The sequence below is a fragment of the Convolutriloba macropyga genome, chromosome 15 (genome assembly GCF_964194025.1).
Source record: "Convolutriloba macropyga chromosome 15, txConMacr16.3, whole genome shotgun sequence".
NCBI classification, from domain to species: domain Eukaryota; kingdom Metazoa; phylum Xenacoelomorpha; order Acoela; family Convolutidae; genus Convolutriloba; species Convolutriloba macropyga.
The window spans coordinates 46,673,741-46,699,042 of NC_134482.1; the positions used below are offsets into that span (position 1 = coordinate 46,673,741).

At 34.4% G+C, this 25,302-nt stretch overlaps 1 protein-coding gene across 1 annotated transcript; it reads left to right on the top strand.

The window, feature by feature from the left end:
• Positions 1-14,997: 14,997 nt before the first annotated feature.
• LOC142354727 (uncharacterized) lies at positions 14,998-23,386 on the top strand. The gene is made up of 2 exons (XM_075407107.1): positions 14,998-15,563; positions 22,126-23,386. Exons 1-2 carry the CDS (start codon positions 15,232-15,234, stop codon positions 22,985-22,987), a joined length of 1,194 nt encoding a protein of 397 aa, XP_075263222.1. The 5' UTR covers positions 14,998-15,231; the 3' UTR covers positions 22,988-23,386.
• The last annotated feature ends 1,916 nt before the right edge of the window (positions 23,387-25,302 follow it).

Here is a 25,302-nt window from a genome sequence, read left to right on the forward strand (position 1 = left end):
CTATTTAAAAAATAAGTATTTGAAATAATCGCAAATTTCCGTATGAAAAACTAACTTTTTTCCTAGGCAAGCTATACCAAAAATTCTTTTTGTCTTTTTGTTTTACACTCTACATACCCTGGGGATACTGCATACTGAGTTTGGTTCGATTTGAACAACTCCTTGACCCGACGACAAATACTCTATTTAAAAAATAAGTATTTGAAATAATCGCAAATTTCCGTATGAAAAACTAAATTTTTTCCTAGGCAAGCTATACCAAAAATTCTTTTTGTCTTTTTGTTTTACACTCTACATACCCTGGGGATACTGCATACCGAGTTTGGTTCGATTTGAACAACTCCTTGACCCGACGAAAAATACTATAATTAAAAAATAAATATTTGAAATAATCGCAAATTTCCGTATGAAATACTAACTTTTTTCCTAGGCAAGCTATACAAAATTCTTTTTGTTTTACACTCTACATACCCTGGCGATACTGCATACCGAGTTTGGTTCGATTTGAACAACTCCTTGACCCGATGAAAAAGACCTATTTTTCAATTTCTAAAACTTCTAAAATGCGGAAAAATCGTAATTTTGAGCTAATAATGGAATGTTTTCAACGATTCTGTTGGTAATCTAGGTTTTCCCCTGCAGAATCCTCAAAAACAAACCACGCAAAAGTTAATAGAAGCAGTACAAATAAATGATAAAGAAAAAAAAAGCTCTCAGATGGGACAATTCTGAATTCAGATTAGATAAATAAGCATCAAATAAACAATTTCTCAATATGGAAGTATAAAACTACACGGCAAACACTAAAACAACATTGCTATAACAATTACTCGACTAGCACAATACCATGCGATAATAAACAATCAAAAACATCATCCGCAAATCGACTTTCGTTTATTGGGGACCATCGTTTACCCCAGCTGGAAAATTGCCTAGGCACTTCTTTTTTCGCAGGAATTCTTTTTTTCGGTAAAGCTACAACCTTCTTCTTGGTATGAAAACCGAGACATCTGATCCTGCCAACTTTTTCAATGATCATTTTGCCATATTTTTCTCTCTTTTTCTCGATAAGACTCCTGGCACGTTTGCAGTCTCCACTGCCAAAAAAATTGACCCAGCCATTGTAACGCCATTGTTTTTTTTCGCCCGTTTTCTGATTTGGTCTTAATTTGCCCAACTTGATCGATTTCGCATTCTTAAATATCTTCCAGACTTTCGCTAGTACTTGCCCAGGTTCGCACTTAGCTTGGAAATTGACGAACCTTATAAAGGTTGCGAGATCTAAATCTACTTGACGTCTTGTCCTATATAATTCCTTGTCTTTTTTAAAACTTTTGAAACATTTAACTCTGATCTCCTTTCTGCGTCCTCCTGGACTCAATAACTCATTTACATTAACTCCCTGTCCAGGTACATGGTCGTCAAAATACCTTGACTGCATCTCAATTGATCTAAAATACTCAGCTCCTGCTATTAAAATGACCTTGGGCACGCCCGACACTCTGTTCTGCGCTCTACAGCAGCGCGCGCAGCTATTCTGCGACGTGCAACACTCGTACGGTACGACACGTAGCACGGGCGGGGGTATTCTGGTGTAGCTGCCGGATTTGGGTGGGGTTAGGTGGGGGGGGGGGCTCTCTGACACTTTCTCATTGCTTTCACTAACTTACTATCACCATTTGAATGTTTCCGATACATTTCATTTCATATGCACCTCTTTGCAGGTTAATTATAATGGTCTAGCCGGAAAGCGCTTCATAGCACTCCTCCTGCTGTCAGATGACATGCTCAGAATGTATGCAGCTGGTCAAGTGAGATGGGGCAGCTCATTCGAATATTTCACATTGCCAACACATATAACTTACCTGTAGAGAGGCGAAATTAACTTGCATTCAAATTACATATTTCGGATGCCCTCGAGCTGCCGAATATATATAGCTAGTTGGTTGCTGTTAGTTTTTAAAAAAAAAGAATACAGAGAGAATAAAGAGAAATATATGGGAACTATATGGGAATCCCAACCCCCCCAACCTGTTTTCAAAGCTTAATATCTCGAAGATGACTGAACCGATTCTTAAAAATGAAGGTGTTTTGGAATCAGGAAGAAAAGGGCTATCATCTGGAACTTAAAAAAGTTCGGAAAAACAGTTTTTAAATTTTGATGATTCTGACCCCTTGGTCGAAAACAGCTCATTTTCGACATTCTTCAGATAAAGCAAAAAAAACAACACCTTCGGTCACAGATAACATTGCAACAATATACATGACCGTAACGCAAATGAGCCAAGCTTTATTTTAAGCTATAGAACGCTTTCTAACTCTATCTATGCTCGAAGTTATTAACAAAAACAATTTTGAAAATTCGAATTTTTTCGAAATTTCGACCTCAAGTACGTCGTACTCTTTGACCAATTTCTCAAAAAATTTTACGCTTTTTTAGATTAAAATTGGTTTAGTTACAAAGCTGCGATACTAAGCTGCACGATGCGTACTTGAAATCATAGTTTCGAAGTACAAACACAATTTTAAAACTGGACTGATTGTGAAAAAAGGCATTTTTTTCACTTTTCTTCCAATTCCTTGCAATTTTTTTAACCCTTTCTTTCGAAAACGATAGTCTTTGTATACATATCTAGAAAGATGAGTTTCTAAGCAGTATAACAAGCATAAATATGCCAGATAAATATTCTGTAATGGTAAAATACGTTGACAAGTTTTAAAATTCACCTAAAAAAAATTGAAAAGTTTCAAAAACTTCTTCCAATTTTCATGCGTAAAAGATACTTGAAAGACCCTTTCTTTTCGTGCAACCTTTTTTCACGCCTGATCTATTGAAAACCATGACAGATATTAAGTGCGGAGTCCCTTAAAAACAATAAATTTAATGTTTTTTTGTTAGTACAGTGAAAAAAACTATTACATTTTGAGAACCAATGCAAATTTTTTCACCGAAGAATCTTTTCAAAGCAGGCAGGCTAAATTTTTCTTTTGATTTGCCTTAAACACACAATTTGAACCTTTCGTATCATATTAGCATTAATCTGAACAACACTTTGACCCGGTCACAAAAACTGACCGCGCTCGATGAGGCTTAACTTTTTCGATCACCGAAGACTGTTTTGGACACCAAATCCCCAATTTTACTCCAATTGTGCTCATTTTTGGTGGGCAGGCTCCACTTTAGCCATAATTGGTGATGAAATTAAACAATTGGTCTGACCGAACCATTTTGAACTAGTTTTAATCTATTTCCAGAAAAAAGTATCCGAAATTTTTTGACGACCGATCATTGTTTTGATGACCAAATCGTCAATTTCAGTCCAATTGTGCTCATTTTTGGTGGGCAGGCTGCACATTAGCCATAATTGGGGATAAAATAAAAAAATTGGACTCAGGGGACCATTTTGGTTAAGTTTTTAATTATTTCGCGCTCGATGAGGCTTAACATTTTCGATCACCGAACATTGTTTTGAACACAGAATTGTCAATTTTACTCCAATTGTGCTCATTTTTGGTGGGTATCCTCCACTTTAGCCATAATTGGTGATGAAATTAAACAATTGGTCTGACCGAACCATTTTGAACTAGTTTTCATCTATTTCCAAAAAAAGTATCCGAAATTTTTTGACCACCGATCATTGTTTCAGTGACCAAATCGTCAATTTCAGTCCAATTGTGCTCATTTTTGGTGGGCAGGCTCCATTTTAGCCATAATTGGTGATGAAATTAAACAATTGGTCTGACCGAACCATTTTGAACTAGTTTTAATCTATTTCCAAAAAAAATATCCGAAAATTTTTGACCACCGATCACTGTTTTGATGACCAAATCGTCAAATTTCAGTCCAATTTGGCTCATTTTTGATGGGCAGGCTTCACTTTAGCCATATTTGGGGATAAAATAAAAAAATTGGACTCAGGGAACCATTTTGGTTAAGTTTTCAAATTTTTCCAAAAAAGTATCCGCGCTCGATGAGGCTTAACTTTTTCGATCACCGAACATTGTTTTGGACACAGAATTGTCAATTTTACTCCAATTGTGCTCATTTTTGGTTGGTATCCTCCACTTTAGCCATAATTGGTGATGATTTTAAACAATTGGTCTGACCGAACCATTTTGAACTAGTTTTAATCTATTTCCAAAAAAAAGTATCCGAAATTTTTTGACCACCGATCATTGTTTTGGTGACCAAATCGTCAATTTCAGTCCAATGGTGCTCATTTTTGGTGGGCAGGCTCCACTTCAGCCATAATTGGGGATAAAATAAAAAAATTGGACTCAGGGAACCATTTTGGTTAAGTTTTCAATTATTTCCAAAAAGTATCCGCGCTCGATGAGGCTTAAATTTTTCGATCACCGAACATTGTTTTGGACACAGAATCGTCAATTTTAGTACAATAGTACAGATTAAATGCTCAGTTGGCGCATAGCTGTCATTTGACCACGGGGGGTCAATTCTTCGCTGCATCATATAGAAAAAAATGATCCAAAAATAAAATTTTTCGATAATTTCACTACTTTTGTCTCCTTTCAACACTTTCCAGTTCCACTTGCATCTAACTTTTTTTTGAAGAATTGCAGGTATAATTTGGAAATAGATTATAGTAACATATCAAAAACCAAGGTTGGGGGGTCAATTTTTCGCTGCATCATATAGAGAAAAATGATCCAAATATAAAAATTTTTCGATAATTTCACTAAATTTGTCTCCTTTCAACACATTTTTCAGTTTCAGTTGCACCCAACAAATTCTTTTGAAAATTTGCAAGTATAATTTGAAAGGAGATAACAGGAAGATTCCAAAAACCTAGTGTGGGAGGTCGGTTTTTAGACAAATGAAATGCAAATATCATTTTTTATATTATTTTTAAATCATTTTTTTCTCTATGACGGAGCAAAAATTCGACCCCCAACCTAGGTTTTTGAGCTCTTGCTGTAATCTACTTTCAAATTACTCTTAAAGGTTTGCAAAAAATTAGTTGGATGCAAGTGAAACTGGAAAGTGTTGAAGGGAGACAAAAGTAGTGCAAATATCAAAAATTTTTTCTTTAAATCAATTCTTCTATATAGTACTGAGCGAAAAATCGAACATCCCAACCTAGGTTGGAGGGGTCGGTTTTTCCCTCAATCTTATAGAAAAAGTGATTGAAAATCAAATTTTTTGATAAACCTTAAACATATGGATTTGTGGAATTTTGGAACCCTCTCTGTCTTCATCTTCAAGGAATAGCACTGCACCCCAGGATGTAATTTTTTTTCGGTCTGGTGAACGCACGAAAGTCTGGACATGAACGCACGATGGTCTGGATTTGAACGCACGATGGTCTGGACATGAACGCACGATGGTCTGGACATGAACGCACGAAAAATTTGGCGTTGAACGCACGAATTTGAGTTGGAGCGCACGATGGTCTGGACAAGAACGCACGAAAGTCTGGACATATACTGTTTCGGTCTGGGATGGTCTGGACATATTTGTCTTCGAACGCACGAAGAACGCACGAAAAATTTGGAACGCACGAAAGTCTGGACATATCCACTTTCCGTCTGGGACGGTCTGGACATAGGCACTTTGAGTCTGGGACGGTCTGGACATAGGCACTTTCCGTCTGGACCTGTCTGGACATATCTGGTTTCGGTCTGGGACCTCAGCCTGGGTAGACTTCTATTCTCACAGTTTTTCACTCAAATTCCATTAAAATTTGAAATGTGTGCTCTAATTGCGCACATCTGTCAACTGTTTCAAGCTCTCATTAGCAACTAATAATTTTCATTACGTTAAGACTTCTTGTTTCAAAAATTAAGATTTTTTAAATTGCTGTCGAACAAAGTTTGAAGCATTTATTTCAAAAGTTTTTGTCTTTTTATGAAAAATTTTTGCTCATCGCTTCTGAGCTTTTGTTCTAGAATATTCTTTGACTTCTTGAGTGACTTTCACACTTAAATTCTTCATTTTTTAGTGATCTGAGTTGCCCTCGTTCTGAAATAAAATTCGTTGATTAAAGCAATTTTGAGCAATTGGAAAAAAATATTGTAGCGAAGTGGTACCTTGTCAAGCTGCCATCGTGGAGGTTCGGTTCTGAACCCTAGTGGGGAATTGCTTCCACCCATAAAACCTCCCCTCCCCCCCCCCCCTCTAAATTAAATCGCCACCATCGGTCGTTCGAGTGAAATCCTTATGTTTCAATTGTGACCGAATCTGATGTATCTTTTGTACGATTTATCCTAGTTTGTGATAGATCTCATAAACTTCGTAATGAATATCTAGTGTACTCATTCATTTTCGGGTTTGTGATACTTTGAAGCTTTTTGTTTTTATGATTTTTTGGTGATTTTCTTCTCATTTTCTGCTCTATTTGTTGTCTTATTACTTAGTCTCATTGACAGTTCCCATTAACCTCCTAATTGGACAAAAAATAATATTCCAGCGGACATTACTGAATCGATTTCAAATTTTCAGTGGATAATAGTTATTGCGTAATAATAAGTTATAATAAGTCCTGAGTTTTGCGTGTGTTTTTGTTATCCAAGTAGCTTTGTCACCTAGTATCATTATTAGCGACAGCTCCTTATACCAATTCTAGGACATTGGCTTAGGCTTCAATAGGGGTCTTAGTGAATCTGTATCTGTCTTAGTGATCTCTATTGGTCAATCGTCTGATAGTTTTTGGATTACATACTTCACTCTTAAAAAATCTTAACTGATTGAGTAAACTCAACTTAATTTAGAGTCTAAAAGAATTTACGGGAGTTCACACCAACTAGACAATTATAATGCTATATTGATGAAAAGTCTTTATCGTTTTTTTTAATAGGAATTGGATTTAAGACCAGAACTTTTCCTTATTTTTACATGTTGTGCCACGTCCTGTTAACATCTAAAATAATTTTTTTTTTGTAATTTAGGACCACATTAAAACCAATATTAGTTATAACTGCTCTTTTGAGATTTTTGTTAACATGAAAATTTTTTTCAGTACAAATTGTTTAGTATTTTATCTTATGTTGAAATGTACACATATTTGTTATTTCATGGTAGTTTTGGATTTTTTACGTTACTACCTGGAATCAATAAATTATGAAAATAAAAGAGAGATATTTTGACATTCTTTCAAAAGTAATTAAAAATTTTTCAATCGCCCCAATTCAAACCAACACCAATACTGTCTCCAAATATTGCATCTAATTGATATCAAAGCTAATAGAAGCCTCAGTTTGTTTAATTCGGAAAATCCAAAAACTTTTTGTTGCCAAAACTGATTTCACTAAATTAAACGTTTTAAATATCAGTTATTTCCCTCTATCGTTCAACAGAGATCATGTACTAACTCGGAGTCATGCAAATTTAACTTGCTGACCGTTTTGTACTCATCGTTTTTCCAATGAAAGGGTTTTTGTAAGGCAGTTTTTATCAACATTATTTACAGAACCCATTTTCAATCGATTAGAGGGCGGCAACTTTTGGGCACAGAAAGATATCTTAAAATGACTATCTTAGCTAATATTTTAGGTCCACTGATAACATTGTTTACATTGTTGTCCGAGATCGTTAAGAAGAGTAGACCATAATATTGTAAACTGAAAGTAATTATTCTATTGACTTTTTAATTTCTGAATTTCAGGGTGTCCGGGTTTGTCTATACGGTAAGACAATTTGTCGGTGTTCTGAGTTGTAAAAATGATCTAATCTGCGTTTAGTGAATCCCATTTAAACACCATTTTTGAAAAAAATGAAAGTGAATATAATTACGCAAGAGTATCTGTAAGATGAAATAGAAGAGTTGTTCACGGTTTTGTTCACAAATTATAGAAATTATTTAAGCAAAAAGAAATCACTTAGCAAAGTTATTTTTACAAAATCTGATTCTGAAATTCTACTTCGAAATTTTGAAACTGGAGCTTTTTTAACTGCGTCATTAGATTTGGACATAGCAGTAAATGCTTATCTTTCAAAATATGGGGGGATTAACATGTTGATTTGTCAAAAAAAAAATCAAATATTTTCCACAATTATTTTGGTACAATAACTTTGATTAATTTGTACATGAATTACTTAAAAAATAACAGCGGTACATTTTTGAAATCGTTTATTTTTATGTGCAGCTAGACCTTTCTCATGAGGTCCCATATATAATTTCAGAAGATATTCAACCATCGGCCCAAATTTGCTGTATAATTCACCGACTAATTTGACATGTTGATTAATATCCTGAGGCAGATCGTATCAGAAATAAGTCTTTGACCTAAAATTATTCGAAGATGTACCGCTGGACTTTATTAAAAATTAACTTCAAATTACGTTACCCCTGTTGAGGTCCGAGACCGAAGCATTTATGTCGAGACCGAAGACGAACTCACAATCGGGGCGTCGCGCATTCAAAGTTACTTTGTCTGGAAACATCGAAAACGCAGAAAAGTCTGAATATTAACGCACGAAAGTGTGGTGAACAAACCAAAGTCTGGTGAACAAACAAAAATTTGAACATGAGCACTCAAGAATCAGGAGATGAACGCACAAAAATCTAAAGGTTCGGTAAAAACACAAAATTCTGGTGAACGCTCAGAAGTCTGATCATGAACGCACGAGGACCTGGCATGATCGCACTAAAATCTGCTGGACGCAAGAAAATTTGATCATGTACGCACGGGAACCTCGACATGATCAAACAAAAGTCTTACGAACGCACCAAAGTCTAATAACGAAAGCATGAAATCTAAAGGTCTGATGAACCCGAATAATTCTGGTGAACGCTTCAAAGTCCGACAATGAACGTTCAATAATCTGGATATAAACGAACGAAAGTCTGGTGAACGCACTTAAGTCTGACCATTAACGCGTAAGAATCTCGACTTGAACGCACCAAAATCCAGAAGTCTGGTGAAGGCACAAAAGTCTGGTCGACGCCGGAAAGTCTGAACATGGGTGCACGATAATCTGGACGTGGTGTTGCAAAAGTCTGGTGAACGCACGAAAGTCTGATCATGAACGCCCGAGATTCTGGACATAATCAAAGAAAAATCTTAGGACGTTCGAAAGTCTGATCATGAACGCACGCGAATCTTGGCATGACCGAAGGAAAGCCTGGTAAACGCTCGAAAGTCAGAACACGAACGCTCGAAAGTCTAGAGATAAAATCTTTCTTCCTGGGACGATCTGCGAACATATGCCTCAGTCTGCAAAATCAATGTTGATAAATTAAGATCGAATCAGAACTTTATATTATAATTTAATTACTCGAACATTTGACAATTTTTTGTATAAATTGTTTCTTTTAAAAGAATAATTTTGTTGTCACTTCAAACGCAAATATATGTTTAATATCAGTCGTTTGCTGCAATCTCATATCAGTCGATTTCAAAATACCAGTAAACATTCTATGCTTTTTTTCTGCGTTCCTTTACATTTTCCCTTGATTTGAGTTCAGAATGAACCATAAAGAATGTCTTGTGAAAGAACGAGTAAGTAAAATTGAAAAAAAATATTTGTCTGTCAAAAAAAAAATATAATGCAAATTTTTTTCCATTAAAAAGCTCTAGATTTTGTTTTCATTTCAACTACTTCCAAATTTTTTCGTTTAGACCTTTATTGGCATTACGCTAAAGTTTTTCTTTTGTTATCCAAAATCTATACAATTTTAATCTTTTCAAGTTTACGCTGTCTAAATAGAAAACAGGTTAGCAGTTGCAAAGCTCTCCTATTTTCCAGCTTTTCCTAACAATTTTTCAATAAATCACAAAAAAATCTGTTAAATCATTAGTAATTCAAGATTCTATCAAAATCAGGAGATCAAATATTGTTCTCGAAGACAAAATATTTTGCAAGCATATCGGGCGAACAAAAGGGACTACGGTGCTTTTTGATTAAAACCAGTCAAAAATGACCGTATTGTGAGTTGAATTCGACAATGAGATTAGTTAGATCCATTTTGAGGATAGAAACTGCTTGCGAATTTTTAATTTATTTTTGTATTACTCAAAATTATTTCAAAAGATGAAATCTCAACGAAAAAAAGCAACTCTTTTGAACTGGGAAGTAGATCAAATAATAATGGCTCAGAGCCAGGGATTACGGAGAACATCAGAACGTGCGAAGTACGTCAAAACATAATGGTTCAAAGCTAAGGATTACGTAACAAAAATGTTTTTCAAACAAGAACAATGCTTAACCTAAAAAATTGGTTCACCGGTTTGGCATGAAAGAATTAGGAAAGTGACAAGTTTTTTAAATTTTTTTCTCAACTCTTTATATAATCTCCAAATAATGCACAGAAGAGGTGCACAAGGTTAATCACAGCTGTCAAAGGCATTTTTAAGTTTAATTTTTTTTGTATCTATCAGAAAAAGGACGAAAATTTTGATTCTTTTTTATAAATTTTTTTAGTTCTCGAAGACCTTGAATAAAAGAAATATTATTTGTGTCTGCAAAATATTTTATCGAGTGAGCCTATTTTAAAAAAATAAACAATGTTTTTGACGGTTCGTGGAAAGAAATGCAAACACAAAAAAACGAAAAAATGAAATTCAACGTTTTCTTTAAAAATAGCTTGGTAAAAAAGAAAATAATAGCAAAGTTTAAAACTTTCCAAAAGTGCACCGGGGTATGAGAGACGCTGGATCTCGACATCAATCGAAATACTTAACGTTTTGCGTATTATTAAGACTAAAATTGATTTTAAAAAATCAAAAATCCTATACAATTTGCTGGGCATAAACTCTTCAATGGCCATTTCTGTCCTAATCCAGTTGTTTAAACTTCTCTATGAAAACCAATTAATCCAAAATATCTGTGAAACGTTTTGACAAACAAAACTTAAAAATCAAGGTAATAGCATTGATTTGACATGAACCTTAGTGTGTATCAGGTCTTGTTTCTTGTTTGGTCTGTTGTGTTTGTCTAGTTTGTTTCAAGTAATGTCTTATTTTAACAGAGGTTTTGTTTCAGACGACTATTTTGCCCTGTGAACACAGCAAACGGTTTTATATCATTGATTGAAGAACTGCCAAAAACAATTTCGGTACAGCTGATATTTGAAAGACACGCGGAACTCAACAAATTCAAAAATATTAATCTGGAATATAAAAAAATTTCATACAAATCATTTTGGGAAATCATTTGATGTTTAATTTGATGGCAAAACTAGAGTTGTGTTTATTTTTCTTCGGTAAATAAAACATTTTTGCAAACATTCTGAGCAAAGAAACTTTTGCAAATTTTTAATAGATCCTAATAATGGATAACTTCACGGCATGCATTACATTAATTTTATATCACTGTATAATTGTACATCGGGTAACATAAATATTTTGCAACGTTAATTAGAGGGGGGGGGGGGGGTTAATGGGTTTAGGGGTAATAAGAAATTAACGTATTAATTACATATATATATATATATATATATATATATATATATATATAAATACAAAAATATATATATAAATATATATATATATATATATATATATAATTTGTTTTATTAAACGCTACCGATGCTTGCTTAAGATTAAAAACGACGGCACTGAATCCTTTTTTTTCTTTTAAAAACGACTATACCGAATCTGTCTTACGTTTAAAAACGACGATAGACGTGGATAAAGCCGAGGAAATGAAATACATGGGCTAAGCCGCTTCGTTTTTCGTTCCCCGGTTTTTTGCACTACTACAGTAATGTGTACCAGTACCATAGAGCCAAGACTCGCTACCATACACATTACTCAATTCCCTAGTGCAACTAGTGAGCAGGAACTTGATGCCAAAAAAGTACCCTCTCTGTGTACTTTTTTGGCGTCAGCGAACTCACTACGTTCTATTTCTTGTGCCTTTAAGTTGATTGAGAAATATCGACAATAGTCAAACCAATACTGAAATTATAGTCTATAAACCTCTGAAATGGAATTGCAGTGTCAGTAATTACTGGAAAAAAATCAAAATAGGAACCAGTCGATAAGAACTCATAAAAAAATATGCATGGATTCTGTTTTTGCATATTAGTTGAAAAGAAAAAGAAACGACCGAGGAACAGTGAAAACTGCGCAGAAATTAAAACAATAGTGAAATTGGAAGTCAACAATATGGATTATGTACAAAAAAAACTTGAGCTCTGCCGCATCATAGTTAAATTAAACCCTTTTACCATTGAAGCTTTCAGTTAATCTTTTTACCATCTAATTAATCGCAGCCAGCACAAAAATTGAGAAAGGCATTTAGTAATCATGGAAAAAAGTTGATCAGTATCAAGAAGATTACATACAATTTTTCATAAAATGACGCTGAAACTTTGTGAAACTCTGCATCATTTATGCAATGTGTTAGTATGAGCATGCATAAGTGGCCAAAGTAACCAAAGATGATGTTCAAGAAAGACAAATTTAGTTAGCAACAATTCAGTTATTTGTTTATTAGTCTTCGAAAAACTGGATGTCTGCTGTATACTCGGACATGGAAGTATACATTTGGAAAACACATAAAGTTGGCAATCCCAAATGTAAACATGGCTTCAAAAACCAAATTTTCAGCATTCATCGCTGCATCCATAGTAGTAAAATTTGGCACGCCGCACGTAAGTTTTTTAGTAATAACGGCTGAAGAATAAATAAAGCTGGACAATTAAAAAAAGTGGTGACGAATGGACGAGACGATGGCTGGAGATGTTTAAGTTGTTACCTCAACTGCGCCATTTTGTCAAAACACATATTAGGATCTCAAAATGAAACCTTTTTTTCATTTCGTAGAAATAGTGCTTCCACTTCAAAATGTTACCTGAACAAATAGCACTATCAATTAAAGAGCCATGAAGAAAAACTTTAATGTTAAAAAAAGAAAAAACAAAAAGAAAAGAAAAAAAGAGACCTAGTTATAAAGTTTTTTGAAGAGACCAGCTGAATTGCGATATGAGATTGATTGTTTCTTGAAACAATGTTCACCTTATCCTCGACTTGATGTGCAACTCATTTGCGCATGAAAATTTTAAAAAAATAAAAGAACAAACAAGAGATTCAATAAGGTTTTGAGAACATTGAAAACACAGTTGAAACTTTTTGAAACAGTTGAAACAGATAAAAATTTTTTTAGATAAATTTTGCAGTGCATCAACTCTTAACTTGCTACCAGAAATTTGACGTTCCTTAGCTGATAAGCGAATGCAAGGCAAAATTAGCTTTTTTAGGTTCCCTGCAATTTAAATGTCTATCGGTTAAGACGCTAATAAATAAATCGTAAGAAACTTAATTTTTTGAAGAAAGAACTGCTAGGCGTTGTAGGCAAAGATGGCCTTCTAAAAACTGGTAACAAAACTTGCAAGTCTTTGCAATCTACAACATGAGTGTGCTTCAATTAACCTGAATTTTGGTTTACTGAATGCTATACTGTTACTTATTTAAAATCCGGCATAGAAACGGGTTTTTCTTAAAAGCCTATATGGGAGAGTTCTAATCTTTAATTTGTCTCAGTAGCTCGCAATTTGTCTGCCGCTTTTGTTTTGCATTTTGTCATCAGTCAGGCTTCAATAAACTCCTCTTGCAGTCCTGCGTCACCCATTATACATTCCTTTTTGATTTCATACCTGATAGTATATGATACTTAAAAACCAAACTAGGTTAAATCTGATTTGATTGATTGCTTAGTAGCCATAAAAAGATCAAATCTGGTTCCTCGAAGTTATACAGAAACCATACAAATTTTCTAAAAATTCCGAAAAATCTTCAGTTTGAGAAGAAGTCTTAGAAATCTTACAAAGTCCTACAAGATACATAAAACATTGAATGGTAAAATATATCCCCGTATAAAGTAGTCAGAGATCAGATAATGTAGTCTCGTATGATGCAGTCAAAAATTAAATATATGGCATTTGCAGTCTATGCTTTGGTTGAGCCAGGACAAAATTTTTGGATTGTATATCTATTTGGAAGACGATGAAGTTAAATGAAAAAAATGCAGTTCACTTTAAATTAGCAGTCATCGGTATAAACTGACTACAGAGAATATGAAAGTCTTAAGCATTTAGATACCTTAAGACACTTTGTCTTTTATCTAGTACCTAACTTTGCAATGAATTTCTTCAGGCGGACCACAAAGTGATACCGGAGAAACCAATTAAAGAATGCTTTATGAGTAGTATATAAGAAGGTCTTTCGAAATAAAAAGAGATGATGATGCTTGATTGCTGGTAATCATTTTACGACCCTGTGAGATTTGTTAGTAATCATGCACAGATCATACATTATTTTTTTTGATTTCATACTGGGACCAAATATGATTTCCTTGATTTGGTGCAAGGATCATACGCATTTTTTTCTGCATGAATTCTTTACTTTTCATAAGGGGATCATGTATGATTTTTTTGACTTAATGCGGGGGTCATATATGAAAACTTGGATTTTATGCAGCGATCATAAATGATTTCTCTGGTTTTTCATAGAAGGATCGAAGTAAGAAATCAAATGTGATCAGTATGAAATCATATGTAACCCTTGAACGAATTCAAAAGAACATCAATCGAGTGATATCAGCTGCATATCTTACGCGGAATGAAATATTCTGTTCGCGCCGTGAATCGCTACTTTTAAAATCTGAAATTCTAAGTCTGATATCTTTAAAAAATTTTCCGAATAATTATGCACCTAAAAGAGCTGAAATATGCTTAAATTATCTAAGAAATGCACTGAAATATAATCGATGACGACATATATCAAACTTACTTGTCAATTCTTGATGTATGTGAACATCAATGAACAGTTAATTGGCTAATATTTCAGGATATTACAAGTTATTAATCCGATCGGATGCAACGCATGACATTGATTCAAAGTCTCATTCTCTCTTATTGGACTTTATTCTATGAAAAGTTCATGCGTATAAATATTTACTCAATCATTGACAGATGTTTGTGTTTACATTCCAAAATCTTTGCATAGTTCATCCTAATAATAGAACAACAAATGGTCAATGTTGAAAACAATTTAGACCTTCAAATTATTCTTTTATTACGAGAGCTGGTTAGTTACCGTTAATAACCAGCGAATTTTTGAGATGAAAATTTTGAACTAGCTGCAAAATATAACTTATTTAGTGCCTAGAAAAACTGACACCGGCTTTTAAAACACATAAGACCTTTTTGGTTATATCAGAAAAAACAAATGGTCTACTGCTAACCAGCAAAAGTAAAGATTTTTTTATTTTTAATTTGTTATAATTTGTGAATTGAGTAATAATTTGTTAGTTATTAATAACTTAAAATGGGTAACGAATGTGACCCCGACGGTTTCTATAACACAGATAACTCGACAGTTTATCACGAACCCGTTTCTGTTCAATATTTGAACGCAATATTTATTCTATTTTTCCTAATAAACGCGCCATTCTTAATAATTCTACCATTTTGCGTGCAAAGATTGCGAACCAACTGTCGGCAAATTATAGCCATGATAATATTATCAGATGCAGTAAATATTGTAAATTTGGGATTATTACTAAAAATGAATGTAGATTTTGCTGAGGGTAAATATTTTGGTTTATGTCTGTTTACAAATCTGATGTCGGACATATCAACTCAGTGGTCTCAAATATGGTTAGTAATCACTTTTTGCCCAGTGAATTGATTCGAGGAAATCTTTTCTAAGATCCCGGGTTTTTCCCAGCTTATACAATGGGGAAATTATGGGAAAGAAACGGGAATCTTACCGGGAAATTAACCGGGATTTGTAAGATATGGTAAGACAGAGTAAGAACTCGCATTTACCAGCTAGAAACCCATGAACTCTCAGAGATCTGGCACTATATACCAGGGAAAGAAACTTCCCGGCAAGATTCTTGGCAAAATCTCCCGGGATCATGGCAGAAAAACCAGGAGGGCAGTCGTTTTCTTATTGATTCATTCAACAAGCTGAGTTATTATTCAAAAATGGTTTATAATTCAGATTATGACCTGAAAAATCTGAGACAAATTGATTCTGATCTCACCCAATTAGTGCCGCCCGAAAATTTTGTTATACGCTCACACTGCTTTTAAAATTTTCAACAATCCTAACATCTTGATTTTGAAAACGACAACAACAAGGGATAAAGTTTCGACTAAAAACAGTTAAAGTAAGGTCTAAACGGATTTGAGTCATGGACAGGCGTTCAATTGTTAACGGTTCAAAAGCCAGGTATGGGTGAGGTGGAATCATATTTGGTTACCCCCTGGGCCAAATCGAACAGGCCTGGTCACCCTGGACCTGACAGAAGTTTCTGGCAAGATTAAAATCCTAAATCGACTAGGGCTATAAATCATGATATATGAAAATGCTACTCTACAATTGATTTTTTTGATCGCTACTTTCTGTAGATGCTTGTCCCTAGTTAACTTAACTATCAACATAAAATTAACTAAACTATCAACCTTTGGTGCTCAATTGTCCATAGACATAAACTTTTATTTTCAATTTCGGATTATTTTTCTAATTTTTTTCCAGCGCTACGATTGCAGTACAGCTCGGGCTTCCATTTTTTTCTGCATTATGTAAAAAAAATTTTAGCTCCATTCTTCTATTTCCACCAGTTCCATTTTTGTCAATGCGGGAGTTCTATTACACTATTGTGTGAACTGGTTAGAAAAAATACCAATTTCTAGACACTAATTTCTGATATTTGATCGAAAAAAAATCATTTTTAGCCCGCAAACCAGTTACACAAATTAAAATAAATTGACAAGTTTTTATGCCAGTCCCGTCCAAAAAAATCGAAAACTGTAAAAAAAAAACAGGTATTTGCCACGTATAAAGTGAAATGTTGTTTTTGTACTGATTATAGTTTCAATAGCTTAATAGAGGCGTAATTAATCAATACAATGTACATGTAACACTAAAAAGGAGAAAAATTATGAGTTTTTGCTGGATATTATCGGCGTTGGGGGTATGCGATGGGGAGCTTGGGTGCGGACGGATCGGTGGTGGGTTGTATTACGTGACAAATGTCGGATTCTGCGAGTAGAAGTACTCAATTTTGATACTATTTCCCACGACAAAAAATTAAGATTAGAGTTATAGGCCTGAGTGGAATCTACCCCAGTCGATTTCGAATGGTTATCTTGCAAGATTCTGGCAGATTCTGCCAGAATCTTGCAAGATTATGCATAATCTTGCAAGATTTCTGCCAGAATCTTGCAAGTTAACCATTTTTCTGCCAGAATCTTGCAAGTTAACCATTTTTCTGCCAGAATCTTGCAAGATAACCATTTTTCTGCCAGAATCTTGCAAGATAACCATTTTTCTGCCATAATCTTGCAAGATAACCATTTTTCTGCCAGAATCTTGCAAGATAACCATTTTTTCTGCCAGAATCTTGCAAGATAACCATTTTTCTGCCAGAATCTTATAAGATATTCATTTCTCTGTCAGAATCCTCTAATATATCCACTTTTTTTGCACAAGATCATACAAGATTAATTGATTAATGCGAGTAATTCTGACAGCAAGAGATATGCGCGAAAGCTCTTCTAAAGTCCTTCGAAGCTCAAAAAAATGGCAAGCCTGTGAATAATCAATTTTTTTGGGAATTGACAAGAAAACTTAAGCGTAAGGAGCTGAATTAAACGAAATGAAGCTGTTTAAGAAGCAAAGAATAATATAACATAATTTGTTCATCAGAAAAGGTAATCTAGACGTGTAGTTATGAAAATCTTGATAAAGTTGAAGGAAAAAGTTTTTGATAGTAGTTTATTTTGTTTTAACAGTTCTCAAAGGCAGATTTTAATTTGTTGTCTTCAGATTATTCATATTTCCATTTTTAAAAACTATTCAGATTTATTATTTTTCTTAAAAAATACGCAACTGATTCTTAAGTAAATTTCTGGTCAAAATGAAATGTGTTGCATGAATGAGAGCCAATAAGAGGAGAGCTCGACCGGAACGAACTTGCAAGAATCTTGCAAGATAACCATTTTTCTGGCAGATCTTGCAAGATAACCATTTTTCTGCCAGATCTTGCAAGATAGGCAGTTTCTGCAAGTTTCTGGCAGAATCTTGCAAGATAACCATCTGGTCTCGACTGGGGTAGTTACAATAAACAAATTTAATTCATTTTTTCTCCAAGTTTGGATATATGCGGAACTGCATTCTACGATGAGAGTTTATATGACTAGCGCGAAAAATAGTGACAAAACTTCGTATCTATTTTCGTATCTATTTAATAGTAACTCCTTTCCACGAGTCTCTTCAGTCTACGTTTGCAGTATCAAATAACGAAGATATTGTCAATTAGACCAAAATGAAAGAAAGCATAGTTCATTATTTAATTCAGAATTAATTGTCCCCTTTTACAAATTGTGAATTAGGAAGACAATTAGCAGTTTTGCATTTACCCATATCACTGTTCACAAGAAAAATTAAGTCTTTGAATTTCCTCTCAATTAAATTCTATCAAGATTTGGGCAATAAAGGTTTACATTCTATTTACAAAACTATTTACATTCTCAAAATCGCGGAATTGAGTTAGGGTTATTGCAAATACTCGTTACAAAATGCGAGCCTTTTTATAAGATACAATTTACTTTTTCCTAGTTTTGAATAACTTTAATCCATCGTGGAAAATGGTTACGAAAAACCGAAAATGCAAACGAAATATGTCCCACACAAATTTCCACACAAAATTTTTATTGAAATTGACATTGACCACATAATAAGGGGGGGGGGGTGTTGGGGATGTTGGCACTTTCAGTAGTTTCGGAATTTCTTGAAGTCTGGTCACAAGTTGCTCTAATTAGCGGTAATTTGAGCGAATACTCTCAAGTTGGCTTCACAAGCAATCAAGACTGTTTGATTGTTTGCAGTTTATTATGACATAATCAAAAACGGACAGCTGCAAGTCCAGTCGACTAAGTTTGCAGCTGTTTGTATTTCATCTGGGCAATCACAGCATATTTATTTTCTCAAATATGACCGCTGTTGAATTCAGCTTATTTTTGTCATGAGAAGTCTAGTTATGTCTATCTAGCCGAATGGGCATCCAGCATAAGTTTTTTTTAAAAAGTTTTTTTAAAAAAAATGAGAACAGCCCAATAAAGGCCGTTTTAGATTTTTTAAAAAAGTTTTTTTAAAAAAAACTGAGAACAGCCCAATAAAGGCCGTTCTCTCATTGGTTTCTTTTTAATGTATTGCCTAAAACCTAATTTTTAGAAAAATTTTGAATAAAATAGAGTAACGAAGGTCTATCATTCATGGTCGTGCCCCCACCCCCCCCCCCCCCACGGCCTTTGGGGTTTGCGACCACGGAGAGGCGGATTTAGGCGCAAACCAAACAAACACCAAAGATAATTAAACGACGACGACCGATTTATATCGCCATTTGTTGAAAATGTCTTGAACCAATCAGACTTTCAGCCAATGAAATTCAAGAACTCGGCCCGAATTTTCATTTTTTTCTCATAATTTTGAAAGCCCGTTCGGCTAAAATTCCTAGCGCCAAATCATGAAAGCTTTTTCATATTATTTGCCAAATAAGCTGACGTCTTTAGGGCGTTCGCTATACGACCAATGATTGATTTACTATTGGACCAGAATAAACAAAACACAATAGCTTTGAAAACCTACAAACAAACAACAATATCATTTCTAATTATACTAAAGATCAAATTTCATGGCCGTGTGTAATGATTGGTCGTAAATTTGTTCTTAAAAAGGACAAGCTAAAGCTGACGCATTTCATTTCAACGTGTAAAATACTTTGGACCAGACAATCTGGGCCTCAATTCTCGTACAAAAAAATTTCATGAAAAACAGGCATTTTTTTTTCGTTAAAAGACAGAGAGATCTCAATATTATTATCGGTAGAAGAAACATTAAACTACCGAAAAATGCATACTTTGAGATCAGAAAATTGCATCTTCGCTTTTTGTAAACTTAATTTATTTATCTTTTCCTATTTTGAATGGAAGAAAATCTTGAATTTATATAAAGGTTTTTTTATTATTTTCCTTTTTTACACTGGCCGTCCCTGGAAATCACAGAATGCCTACTGTAAATTTTTCATGAAAGCATACCCTAGATGAGAAGACCGAAAAAAAACGAAAAATATTGTAAGAAGTCTTCGGTATCTTCGGTTTCAAACGTAAGAAAGCTTCGGTATGGTCGTTTTTAGGCGCTAGAGAGATTCGGTATGTTCGGTCTTACATTTCATTTAAAAAATTGGAGGACAATAAAACATGTTAGAGAATTTAAAACAAAACAACTTTTGAAATGAACAAAATAATATAATTTACTTATAAATTATAATATTTTCTTCATTTTAAATATTTTTTTAAATTCTCTAACTTGTTTTTTTGTCCTCCAATTTTTTAATGAAGTGTACCGACATCACACGAAGACAACGAAGTTTATGTGGCTGTCCCTAATACCCGAACTAGATCTGGTATTCAAGAACAAATGATCAATAATTTTGCCAACATCTTGCATGGTTTTTTATGTTCAAAATTTCTGCGAATTCTGTAATGAAATAAATAAAAGGAATCACAGATATTAGAAAACTGTTGCTCAAACTGTCAAAAAAAATTTGACGCATCAACGTAAAGAAATGAAATCTTTTACTTTTTATTCACCTGAAGAAACTCGAAATAGCATCCCATAATTTTGCAAGATCCAATTTCGACAATTTCTTAAAGAGATTGGTTTTCCGCAGCTGAGACACGCTACTCAGCCTCACCTAAGTGGAAGCTTTTAAAGCTTTGAAATTCATAGTGAAACTTATAAGCTTTATTTCTAAGTTTTGTCAATCAGTAATCTCTTCATCATATTGTCGAGGGCGTTAGTAAAATGTACAGCGCTCACGGGGAGAGTTTAACTGCAGACCAGATGCATTCAAAAATTGGATTTCATTGTTTTTTTAGGAAAACAGCGGATACATGTCATAGCACTAAATTCATAAAAGTTTTATGTCTCACGTGCTTTTTGTTTTGTATATACATAGAAATAATGTTAAAACAATTGCATTTGAATTTATAGAGCTTGAAACAGCTCAGTTACATGCTACAATTAGTGTTTCAATTCAAGTTCAACTGAAAATTGTACGTTTTAAGCACCTTACTCAGTAGAATGATCAGATTTTCGTGCCGGAATTTCGCCTGCTTTGTAGGGATCAGAAATTTTTTTGATGCGACTATCCGATTTTCGTCGTTAAACTAAGTTGAGAAATTGTCCATACACCTGATAAGATACCTTAAATTAACTGAAACATTCAGATAGTTGTGTGATCTATTTTAACAAACCATAACTTGCTTAAACAAATCAGAAAAACTGAGTATGCACTAAATGAACTTCTACTTCAACTTACTTCAAATTATCTGAATAATTTCCTTAATTTTTAGCGTTATCAGCTCAGGTAAATGCGCTCAGGTAAAATTATCATTAAATTTAAGATGAATTTAGTAAAACTTAGTTCAGAAGAGTTAAAGTGATTTTCAGGTACCCCCCCCCCCCTCCCCTCTGTTATTTATCATTTAATTTAATTTTCAAGTAAACTTGGTTGAAATTAATGTGAATTTAAGGTATGTCAAAAAAGCTCATATATGCAAAACTTCACTTTTCAGTTGATACCTTCCCTCAGTACGTTCTGGTTATGTAACCCCGCCCCGTTATATAGCTCGCGCCATTACATAACAAATCATTATGTAAGACATATGACACGTTCGTCTGGGTGTGGAACTTATCGACGCATATCAGTCAACGGAAAAGAACAAAAAAAGTTACTACATAAGAACCCCCGCCTCCAAGAAGTTGAGGTAAACCTTATTGATACCGAAGTAAGCCCTTCTTTCTAAGAAAGTGGTTGCAAGTTACTGGCCAATTAAAGGGATTTGGTTTAAGTAAGTGTAGTCAACTTCTACAATGTATGAAGATACAAAAGTGGAGACCAGCTATAAAAGTAAACACATTTGTTTACTCAAAAAATAATACTAGTTTACTAGACCTTTGCAATGACAAGAAATTCAGAAACTTCGGCAACATGCTTCAAATTTCGCCCGACAAAGGATGTCTCCTAATTTCGTTCATCTTATGTATCCAATTTTCGAGCGAATTTTACTAAGGCGGAAATTTTGGGGTATATACCTCTGCGGTGTAATGGCTTTTCTAATTTCAAATCTGGGAACATAATTTCAGGTCTTTACTCCTCATCTTGAACGTTCTCTTCACAATCAAACCAGCCTATGGTATCAAAGGAACCAGCAATTGGTTCCAGTGCGTATGTCACTGTATTGCCTGGCCTTACGGGGTCATTCTCGTGACCTTCAGCGACGGAATTTTCTTTTACCCTATAAAATACAAACAGGTATATCTTTTTGGTTCTGGTTGTCAAGGAGATTTTCAATTCGAAGAACGAAACAATGAATGCCTGCTTGCGGGAAACGGACGATGGTTTTTTATCCTGTTTTATACTACAGTTCTTATTCTATTTTTATTATCCATAATTGCGTATTTGAAGACATTTTTCGTAGCTCGAAAAGTGTGGAAAGATAACAACGCAAAGGTATTACGTAATTTGTACCAAGATTACGTAAACGATGACCTAATGGACGGAACTTTCATTGCGGCCGACCACTCTTACACGGTTTTCAAAACCACAATTCGTTTGTCGTCAACAGCTTTGCTTTATATTATCTCAATTTTTCCGATTATTGTTGTCCAGTTTTACGCATTAAATAACGGCCCAATTCATGGAAAATATCGCGCCCTTTATGATATTTGGTTCGATTTACTAGGAAACGTAATCGGGGTGGTCAACGTCATTTTTTATGGATATTTCAGTCCAATTTTCAGACACGAAATGATAAGACTTAAAAATCGGTTTAAATCTTTCCTTATAAGGAAATATTACAAATTGACAGGAAAAGCGAACTCTGTGATGACGTCAGACCATGATTTGGAGGTTGAATGCGAGGATGAATTTGATGTTTCGTTCAGCTCGAGTGGTATCGGACGAGACAGTAGTTTAGAATGGAGTCGTGAATACATTCTTCGATGAAGTGAACAAAAATTGGCTTGATCAATCAAAATTTGGATCTATTCTTCTTCGGCCCCATTGATTTTTATTATCCCCATTTGCAAATTATATGTCGTTATATAGCACGTTAATATGTAAGAAAATAGAACGAGCGCCTGGGGGTGATAAAAGATTTATTGTCACTAAGCTGGGGAGGACAGAATAGATCCAAAGATTCGAAGAAGAAAAACTGATAAAAGTTCGTCAAACACTCTAAAACTCTCTCTGGGCATAGACGCATTTTGTTTGTCTGCAAAAATTGTCCTGATTAGCTTATTCAGTTTGACTGTCGAATACATTAATAAACCATAAACTAGCAATTGATAATTTTATCATATCATCTATTTTCTCCTGACCAAAATCACACAATTTTTGATTGCCGCTGATTTTGAGGCATAATCGCGTTTTTTTTTTGCAGTGTCTGCTATATGAAACTATAGATCAGGTGGTGCCTAGATCAAATAAATGAGGCTGATGTCTACGAAGCTAAAGCGGGTGTGTTATTTTTAAAATCTTCTAGTCAGTAATATTCCTGAAAAAGGTAAGAAGTGACGCAGTAACTTTTGCCCGCGTAATATAGAACGACATCATTTCTCGAGTGAAAGGAATTTTTGTCACTCGTCAGTGTTCTTTTTTATATGATATTGCTATTTGTTGGTTGGTACTACCCGCGTCCAGGTTTGTCGGTGAATTTCCGTAAGAAATGTGACGAAAATGAATAATTTTCACGGGGTATTTCTTACACGTTTTTGCGGTGAAAGCGGTGAATCGCGGAGAATTATTTATTTTCACCACATTCAATGGAATTCTTACAAAAAAGAAATTTCTGTAAACGTGGTCGAACCTCTCACCTCCTGCATCTCTACAACTGTTCATTCCACTGCGCCATCTGTCACTTACTTTGTTGATATTTATACTAAAATTAAATCAATTCAATAGGCGTTGAAAAACAAATGCGTTGAACTTTTGCAAGAATTGCGGTGAAATGCTGTGAATTATTTTTTTCGCTGCATTCAATGCACTTATTTCCACCTATTTAGCACATTTCTGACCGCGCTTCACATCAAAATCATTTTCTGAATTCTTACAGAATCCAAATGTTTTTAGCGCTCCTAACGTTTCAACTGCAGACTAAGTGCAATTTAGTTAATTTAAATGCCCTCTGACCACACGGGAATTGATGGCACCAGTCGTTGTTTTGTGCCATATATGACTTTGTATGGTTAAGAATTTTTTCGACTTTTATCAAGAATGAAATTTCTGAAGTCTGTCGGCTTTATTTTTTTTTGAATTATTCTATTATGATTTCCTAGAAAACATATATGATCCTTGTAATACTAATAAAGAATCATACAAACCAAATATGACCTAGTATGATTATTAGGAATCATATATGATCTAGTATGAAATCAAAGAAAACTGTATTATGAGTGACCCGGGCTTTTACTAAAATATTTGGGACTGTGAAAATGGTTTCCTTTGTATCATGCGATACAAAAATAGTTATCATGCGACTTGTTTTCATTTTTTTTGCAATTATGACTACTTGTTGGCTAAAAAGTATGTCTGTTAATTTTTCAATCGTCCATTTGACCGGCCACGCTCTATTTGTTATACGCAAAAATTTGGCAGCTTTTTCCTGAGTTTGGCAATATAATCACAATAGTCTGGAGCTCGATTTATGAAAATACCAGATTCGACCCATTTTTGGTACAAAAAGACCCTACTCAATACATATTGCAAATAAAAAAGTTTGTCTCGACTTATCAAAATCCAGTCCTGACATAACCCTGAGAACAAATGACAAAATGATGAACTAGACTTTAACAAGGGTTATCGACTATGCAATTAACGTGAACATTTACCCCTTCCTCCCCTCTACGTACCCCCACCCCCACAACCCCACCTCAAAAAAGTGGATTTCTAGTTCACGTTTGTTCAAATTCGAGCCCCAGACTAGTGTACTAGCTTTTCGGCTCGGATTTGTTTGTTTTTGTTTATTATCTGGCAGTGACCGGAGTTCTCAACGCTGAAAAAACAAATGTGGTGAACTTTTGCAAGAATTGCGGTGAAAGGCTGTGAGTTATTTTTTTCGCTGCATTCAATGCATTTATTTCCACCTATTTAGCACATTTCTGACCGCGCTTCACATCAAAATCATTTTCTGAATTCTTACAGAATCCAAATGTTTTTAGCGCTCCTAACGTTTCAACTGCAGACTAAGTGCAATTTAGTTAATTTAAATGCCCTCTGACCACACGGGAATTGATGGCACCAGTCGTTGTTTTGTGCCATAT